General features: G+C 45.7%; 1 protein-coding gene across 1 annotated transcript in view; it reads left to right on the top strand.

Moving 5' to 3' along the window:
* The first annotated feature begins 724 nt into the window (after window positions 1-724).
* NPL (N-acetylneuraminate pyruvate lyase) overlaps window positions 725-9,372 on the top strand; it is a 33,008-nt gene continuing 24,360 nt past the window's right edge. Inside the window, exon 1 of the mRNA XM_025186579.3 lies at window positions 725-862. Coding sequence (XP_025042364.3) covers window positions 780-862 — 83 coding nt within the window. The 5' untranslated portion in view covers window positions 725-779. The remainder of the gene's footprint in view (window positions 863-9,372) is intronic.

Genomic DNA, 9,372 nt, shown 5'->3' with positions numbered 1-9,372 from the left:
TAATGGGAGTCACTCACTGCAGGAACTCACAGATTTTCACCTTCTCATCACTGGCTGGCAACCATCAACCTACCTGTTCCCTACTGTGGGTGGGGACTACATCCCTAAAGCCCTCCCAATTGTCAGTGATAAACATCAGCAAAACACACCTGCACTCTCCTTTGTTGCTAGGACTGCTTACTTCGGGCACTTGCTTGTGTATCCCCCAACTTGTTTGTGGAAACCCTCCTCATCCTGCACCATTGGATCTTTCTTCTATCCTGGGGGTCACTCCCCTGGGGACCCCCCACTACATCCCTCGCCTAGAAAGAGTTGTTTGCTATTGGGTTTGTGTTTGTCTTTCCTGGAATAGGAGACACTACAGTGGATGTACACACAGTATTCTGGATGAATCACCGTCTAACTTCAGGAAGTTCCCGGAGCTAGTCTCCTCTTTGATATAAAACCAGAATCTGAAGCAGAAAGGAAAATTACAGCTTGTCACTTCTCGTTGTGTCAGGGAGAGCTGCCAAAGGGAAAGGGAGCGTGTGTGAGAAAGAAGAAAAGGAAATAGCAGTGAAAGGGCTTTAAATTATATATCATCGCTGTTAAAAATGATAAATTCATCAAAATCAGTGAAATTTGCGGACCGACTGGCCCAACAGGACTGCGAATACAGGGTGGAGGAAGGGAATGAACGCTTTTCTAAAAATATGGCTTTTAGACCATTAGAGCCATTTATTTTCTTACCTTCTCTAGCAGCGATTGTATACACTAAAGCACTTCACAGAGATGGGCAGATGGTGTGGTTCCCATTACACAGACTGTGCAAAAGCGGTGCAGAGCCTCCGGGAGACCATAACTGGCAGAAGAGTGATCAGTGGTAAGTGCAACATCTCAAAATGTGCTGGCCATTTCTACAGCTCTTTGTGTAAACTAGACCTGCTGATATGTCATTAAATTGTCATCTAAGGAAACGCTCCATTTTCCATCAAACAAACAACCGAATGGAAAATGTTCAGCCAGGCCCGTCGACGTGGGGGCCAATGGGGAGGAGAGGAAGGGGGCCTAGGCCCAGTGATTCAAAGGGGCCCATTGCTGCTATTGTAGCAGTGACAGTGTCCAGAGCCCCAGGCTGGGGGGGAGGGATGGGACACTGCCCGGAGTACAATGTGGAGGGCTGGCTGCTCCTAGCCCTGCCCCTGCTTCCAGAGGCCCCACTCCTTATCGGAGCACAGAACTGGGCCCCCACACACACCTTGCTGAGGGGCCTGCGGAGGCTCTTGGCTCCTCTGTGTGTAGCTGATGCTTTTCAGCATTCAGCTTTAATGTCAAATATTGACACCATTAGTGATATGCATATGTGGGGTCTTGGTAATCATGACGCATTACTGTTTACCCATTTATAATAGGCTTTAAAGTATGTGTAATTATTATTTATTATAAGAATAGTAATTAATAAATCCGTTTCCAAGGAACAGCTTCCAAGGTATCTATTAAAACTGTGATTCATTTTTTCCTCCCCAGTGTGTCTGTAAACTCTATGCATGACTTAAGTCAAGCACCCAATTATGTGATTTCTTTACAATGACAATTAAGCGGCTAATGATTTGGTGGTGGTGTTCATTGGTACTTGACACTGATATAGTGCAAGTGAATAATGTGGAGAGAACAACAAAGTACAGAGCAGGAATAAAACACAGGAAAACACAGCTTTTCATTTTAGCTCCACTGGCCAATGAGTTCTGGGCATACCTCTTTCAAAATATTAGCAGCATAGATTTACTAGACAACTTACCCGGTGTTGCCCGGGTCCTTCAGGGCAGGGGGCTGGTGATGTGGAGGGTACAGGAGTCAGGGTAGGACCTTGGGGTTATGGGGGAAGGGTAGGACAGGAGGCTGCGGGGGGTGAGACAGGGAGGGTTGGAGGGTGAGGAGGGGCTCAGGGTGGGGGTCCCATCCAGTGTGGGTTTTTCTCCCCACCCCAGCCAGGCCTTTTCTTCCTGCAGCCCGCAGGGGCCTTCTCTCCCCCCTCAATACCCCCAGCCAGCAACGACTTTTGGTCTTTTCTGAGCCCCCTGATGGCACCTTTTCTCTCTGTCTCCCTCAGCCCTCCCAGCTACCAGGGGCTTTCTGTCTTCTCCCAACCCTCCCCTGGCTGCCAGGGACCTTCTGCCACCTCCCCAGCCCCATCAGCCGCCAGTGGCCTTCTGTCCTTCCTCCCAGCCCCATTGGCTGCCAGGGGCCTGTGCCCTCCTCCAACACTGTGGCCAAGGGCCGGGGGGGGGGGGGGAAGAGTTTGGGGCAGGAGAGCTACTTACCCAGTAAGCCTTTATCGAGGTCCCTCACTAAAGGCACTTAAGTAAAGTAAGTTGTCATGGGATAAGAGGGAAGGTCCTTTCATGGACTGATAACTGGTTAAAAGACAGGAAACAAAAGGTAAGAATAAATGGTAAGTTTTCCGAGTGGAGAGAGGTCATTAGTGGGGACTCCCAAGGGTCTGTCCTGGGAGACAGACTTAGGGATTCAACTTAGGCATAGGGATCAGAAGGGCAGCTCAGCTGGTCTGTGAGGGCTGCAGGGAACTGGTGCTGCACTCCCTTGGATTGTGGGGGATGGTTTTGGGGGAGGTGCAGGGATCCAGCAGGGGTGGGCAGCTCAGTTGGGTTGCAGGGGAGAGAGGTGCAAAGAAGCCTAGTGGGAAGCGGGGGAACCAGGAGCCCTGAAATGATCTCCCCTCACCTCCCAAAAAATCCCTCCTCTGGGACCAGTCAGATCCAGAAGGTGCCAGACCAGGGAGGTCCAACTCCTACCCAAGTCCCCTCCTTGCACCCTCCCTCCTAGCCAGATTCCCTACCCCCAATCTCCTCCTGCTCCTGCCTCACGGAGTACCCATGAGGTGCCAGGTCCCCCAAACCCTGGCCTGAGCTGGGTGGAAGATGCAGCCGGGTGAAACAGTGACAATTTATTCATTTTTCATTCTTTTTTTTATATGCGTTTATATTTTTGGGCTGCAAAAAACTACTGAAAAAAACCCAGGTTCCAACTAAAATAAAAAGTTTGGGAAACCCTGGTCTAGCCAGCTTTCTATTTATCTTACAGTCCCTTTATCCAGTCCATATTCCCTTAACTTGCTGGCAAGAATATTGTGGGTGACCATATCAAAAGCTTTGCTAAAGCTGGCACTGGGGGCTGTGGGAGGACTAGAAACAACTCATTTGCATAGTCATCATTTGCTTAATGAATATGCAAATATGCAAATGAATGTTACCCGTCCTCCAAAATCTCATGAATGGATTTACTGGTCCCCGTGTCAAAAAGTTTGGGAACCCCTGGGATAGAGAATAAGACAGAAAATATCTTATTGCCTCTATATAAAACCATGGTACGCCCACATCTTGAATATTGCATACAGATGTGATCTCCTCATCTCAAAAAAGATATATTGGAATTGGAAAAGGTTCAGAAGAGGGCAACAAAAATGATTAGGGGTTTGGAACAGGTCCCATAAGAAGAGAGATTAAAAAGACTTGGACTTTTCATCTTAGAAAAGAGGAGATTAAGATATGATAGAGATCTATATAATCATGACTGGTGTGGAAAAAGAGAATAAGGAAAAGTTATTTACTTATTCCCACAATATAAAAACGGGGGTCACCAAATGAAATTAATAGGCAGCAAGTTTAAAACAAAAGAAAGTTTTTCTTCAGTCAGCGCACAGTCAACCTGTTGAACTCCTTGCCAGAGGATGTGGTGAAGGCTAGAACTTTAACAGGGTTGAAAAAAGAGCTAGATAGATTCATGGAGGTTAGGTCCATCAACGGCTATTAGCTAGGATGGGTAGGAATGGTGTTCCTAGCCTCTGTTTCTCTGGAGGTGGTTGATAGAGGAGGGATCACATGAGGATTACCTGTTGTGATCCCTCCCTCTGGGGCATCGGCAGACAGGATACTGGGCTAGATGGACGTTTGGTCTGACCCAGTATGACTGTTCTTATGTTCTTATGTACACTTGAGCCTCTTTAATCTGGCAACCTTGGGAAATAGGCTATGCTGAATTATGGAATTTTCCAGATCATGGGTGTTTGTCATAATGAAGGGTGCTAGAGGTGGAGATGTGGGGTCTAAGAGGGAAGAAAGGAGGATGCAGGAGATTGCTGGCTGTGGGGGTGCGGGATCTGGGAGGGCCTCCATATCAGCGCTACACTGCATTGCTGTTTCCCCAGCTTGGGGAAAGAGGAGAGTCCATACCAGGGGTGTTCTCAGATCACAGAAACCCAGGATTACAGAGGTTCAGGTATATATGACCTGAAACCTGCAGCATAATGAGTGGCTCTAGAGAGTGAGATTCTAGGAAGGACACACACCGTGAGGTTTGACTACAAGCTTGGCCTGCTTGTGACATCACTTCTTGTTAGTGAACCAGATGCTGAAGTCCTCGCTCTGGGAAAGAGCCTTCAGCAGGAATTCTGAAGTAAACATTGCAGGCTCGAGCTCTTACTTGTTTTGTTCCTCAGCAGCAGCTGTTTTTTCCAACTGATCATTATGCTTTGATTTTCAAAACGACATATTTGGAGGGGGGTCATTATCCTTACATTATAATACGTTCTCCAAGGTCACGCTAATGATTAATCTCAGTTGTTGGCTGAATACCTGCTGGCAAATCTGCAACGTTTTTTATCACATTGGTTTAGGGATGATACCCTCTTAGGGGGTAGGGGTGGACAGTCAGATCCTTTAGCAAAGACCACGTCTCTCTCCATCTGGATCTACCCAAGGCTGCTAAATCCTGATGGTGCCTCGAGGGGGATAGCTTTGCTTGGAGAGATTGAGAGACCAGCCACGCTCTCAGTGTAATCACAAAGCAGGCAGCTCTATTGCAAGTCTTACCATCAACCCCTACCAATCTGATTCACCCTGCACATGTCCATTCTGTTTGTATTCCGCAGTAACTAAGTTCTGAGAGTGAGGGAGAAGGAAAAACTTCTCTGTGTCCATACTACCAAATCAATGCTGGTAAACTCAATGGGCCAAATTCATCCCATGTTATTTGAGCAAAGATCTGCCTGCTACTTAGTCTGTGAGCTCTTTGAGTCTGTGACAGTTCTTTTAGAGAGAGAGAGAGAGAGAGAGAGAGTGTGTGTGTGTGTGTGTGTGTGTGTGTGTGTGTGTGTGTGTGTGTGTGTGTACATGAGCGCACACGCAAAAATACCGGACACACTTGACATTATATCACAAACTACATTACATCTTATTTAGAAAATACCGGACATTTATATTTTCTCATTTATATTTTCTCAATTTGTTTCCTGAACAGAAAGCTCAAATACTGGACTGTCCGGTTCAAAACCAGACCCTGGCAACCCTAGGCTATGTCTATATTGGCATGATCTTGCGCAAAAGCAACCGCTTTTGCGCCAAAACTTGCTGCCTGTCTACACTGGCTGCGAGTTCTTGCGCAAGAACACTGACATTCTAATGTATGAAATCAGTGCTTCTTGCACAAGAACTCTGATGCTCCCGCTCAGGAATAAGCCCTCTTGCGCAACTGTTCTTGCGCAAGAGGCCAGTGTAGACAGGCAACATGAATTTCTTGCGCAAGAAAGTCCTATGGTTAAAATGGCCATCAGAGCTTTCTTATGCAAGAGAGCGTCTACACTGGCATGGATGCTCTTGCGCAAAAGCACATCTCTTGCGCAAAGGCACATGCCAGTGTAGACGCTCTCTTCTGGAAGAGTTTTTGCACAAGAACTCTTCCGCAAAAGAGTTCTTGCACAAAATCATACCATGGTAGATGTAGCCCTAGAGTACAGTGCCTCGCACAATCCATTGGGGTCCTGACCCCTGATTGAGGCCTCTAGATGCTACCATAATAAAAATAGCAATAATACCAGCGTGGAAAACAGAGAGGTCTTCTTCTCCTTATTACTTGTTCTGCTGCTGAGACTGAGATTTGTGCTCCTGTATTAGTCAATATCTAAAAAGTTTCTTTTGGAACTAGTCATGGGTCATGAGGAGTCTTAAAAACTGACACAGAAAGTCTAACGGCATTAAGCTGCTGCTACCCCTGAGGAAACAAGCCAGCCTTGAACCTTGAGTGTGTAACTGCTAATCTGGTCTCCGGGAGCAGAACATCAAACACAGTGACACCTTTGGGGAAAGCAGATCCTTGCTTATGCAGGTTCCCATTTGAATACACGGCACACACACAGCCTCGTGCATGAAAACAAAAACTCCATTATTTACATTTCAAACAGCCATATACTGAAACTCTTGGGAATCATCTTGGAAGAGGCATCATCAATATTGATGGATTTAAGGGGCTCTGCTTAAGTCTCACATACTTTGTATTTTTTTTCTTTGAATTGCCTTATTTTTAATCTGATAGTGTTTTTGATGAATGACTTTATGTCAATGTCCATAGCATCTATAATTGTGACTTCATCTATAATTGTGACCCTTGCTATAATTCAATTTTGGTTCCTATTTGGATCAAGGCTTGACCCATCAGAAGGGAAGGGAAGGGAAGGGAAGCGATTGGATTGAGAGTAAACCCTTTGGAATAAGAGTCCTCTCCCAATCTAGTCTGCTCTCCTCAACATAATACTGGAAGAAGTATTCTTCCAGTCAAGTCAGGAATAATTAGGAGCCCTGTTCCATAGGAGACTGCAGCTGCTACAGTAGAATACACAGGACATGCTTCCAAGACCCCTAAATGTCTGTGTGAGATCAGGAGGGAATGAATAGTGGAGTTGCAGCAGAAGATATGAAGAGGTGGTTGTAGTTTCTCTGTTGTGAAGGTTCCTAGCCACTTGAGAAATAGATGGCTAATGAACAACCCTGTATGTTGTAAATATAAAACTATTTTCTGACTTCTTAATAGCTGATCAAGATCAAAGTAAGTCCCTGAAAATAACAGATCTGAACCTTCTTGGGTATGTCTACACTACAGAGTTTTGTTGGAAAAATGGCTGTTTTTCTGACAAAACCTGAGTTACGTTCATACTGGAATCTCATTCTTCTGAAAGTAAATCAAAAGAACAGAGAGGTTTTTCTGGCATTGGTAATCCTCTTTCTAAGAGGAAGAAGCCTTTTTCCGAGAGAGCTCTTTTGGAAAAAGGCGTGTGTGGACGGCGAATAGGGAGTTCTTTCAAAAGAAGAGGAAAGAGGAAAAAGCACAGTGCCCTGGTGGCCACTCCATCCATAGTAATCACAGCTTAAATGCGAGAGAGCGTCCATTCAGTGTGGATGCTATCTGTCAAAAAGCAGATCGCTTTTTTGTTGTGCTTTAACAGTGTGAACGCTCTCTTTCGGAAGAAGTTTTTTCGGAAAATCTCTTCCGAAAAAAGGTTCTTCCAAAAGAAGCCTGCAATCTAGACATAGCCCTTGAAACGGATGGGCTGGATTCTACTGTGGACCCATCATATTGAAGCACAGCTGGTCCATATGGCCAGAGCCCTGCTGACTTGCTGAGACAGGTGTTGGTGGTTAACACTGTAGTGGATGTAAAGGAGGTGGGAGTAACCCTCTGAGTCTAGAGAGAAGGATCTAGAGCTAGGAGGAATAGGCATAAAGGAGACTTGGGGTGTGATTTGTTTTGTATTAATAAAGCTAACAAGGTGGTGAGTTTTGAGTCTACCTGGAATGTGCTTTGGAGCAGTGTGGGAAGAATATTTGCTGAAGCTCCTGAGAGTCATTGGGGAGAAAAGAAAAGTAGGTCTGCCCCCAAGCTCAGAACAACACGGGATTATTTTCTTTAATTTATACTCCTCAATCTGGGACTTGAAGATTTGTAGGGACGTGTGAGTTTGAGGTTGGATTGTGTTGCTCTTGGTATGGATGGGCCAGGACAGGAACAAAACTCTTACAGAGCGCTGGAGTGTTATGGATAGTTTTGAATACAGACAACTAGAAGACTTACCTGGCATTGCCTGGGTTCAGCCTGGGGCAGGGGTGGGGCCATCACTCTAGTTGCTGGCTTTTTCCAGGGCCAGCCTGGAGGCTGAGGGGCCCAGCCCAGGTGCAGGTAGAGCTGCACATCCCATCCATCAGGGATGGCTCCTGGATGAGGGGAGGGGACAGAGGCCACCTGCCAGCACACCCTGCGGCTGGCCTGGGGGCGGAGGACGTGTGTGTGGGGGGGGCATGTAGGCCTCTCGCTGGTGCTTCTTGGGGATAGTGGGGGCCATGCAGGTCACCCAGCAATGCTCCCTAGGGCTGGCTTGAGGGTGGCGGCAACTGCTTCTAGGGACAGGCCGGGGTGTTGGCTGCTGCCAGCTAGTAGCTTTCCACTGGGCACTTGCTGCTCCCCTGTGGTCATTCCTAGTATAACTCCCTCCTACCAGACCCCTCCATTTCCATTTTATGAGAAACAATTGAATTCCAGGCTCATCCCCTTGTCCTGGCACCACCAAACCCTGACCTTGCTTGAAGTTAGGATAAGAGAAAGCTGCCTGCCAAATTTGGTGGTCCTAGCTTTTCTCGTTTAGGAGGAGTTCTTGAACTAACAGACTCACAGGCAGGCAGACAGACAGATGCACATTTCTAAAATATATAGATAGATGTGAGTGATAAGAAAAAGTTCCCCATGTTCCTTAATTTATCAGTTCCATGCTTCTGAGGTTTTGGGTTGCTGTCCCAATGCAACCTTAACTGGCATTGAATAACACTTTAGATTTGTGTTTATTACTGTTCATTTGTACCAAGAGGAACTAACCAAGGTGAGGGACCAGTAGGGTTAAGCACTGAACAGACAGAATTAGATAACTCCTCTCCAAAGAGTTTCCTTTGTCTTGTTTAGCTATTTTGCAAGTCCTATCCTCATTTTGCAGATGGGATACTAAAAGCATTAAGATTGTGTTTGTTTTTTTCCATGGCATTCTCTCTTGTCATTGTTACAGGGCAAAATTCAGAATCTCTAATTCTTAACTGCCTGTGTCCATAATTTAGCAGAAATCTAGTTATGTTAAGTTTTTACCATGAACTCTGCATTTCCTACATTTGTAATGTTTGATTTTGGGGGCATAATTGTGTCATTCTGCTATTTACCTGTACATTACTGAAATGTATTCTCTGCTTTAACTATAGTTTAGCACAGTTTCTCCAATCCTTGCCCTGGGAATAGTAATAAAAATAGAATCTGACTACAAGCCATGCTCGGAAAAAAAATTACAGAACCTTTTGATAAGACATGCTCCTTATTACCATTTCTAATCCTTTCCCACATTAACAGGGATATGGGGTGGATAGTCCGTAAAGGAGGTGACACCTAGTGGTGTATATTTTTATACCAACTCTATTTCCTGGAAAGTTTTGGTTCCTCACATAGATCAACCTTTTGTAATTCATCACACAGTTCTCCCATTTATTTTGCATCGCTTAACCAATGAATGGC

Source organism: Pelodiscus sinensis, chromosome 9 (genome assembly GCF_052426305.1).
Source record: "Pelodiscus sinensis isolate ZL-2025 chromosome 9, ASM5242630v1, whole genome shotgun sequence".
NCBI classification, from domain to species: Eukaryota; Metazoa; Chordata; order Testudines; family Trionychidae; genus Pelodiscus; species Pelodiscus sinensis.
Note: the sequence above shows the minus strand (reverse complement) of the source record. Positions and strands in the feature narration are given on the sequence as shown.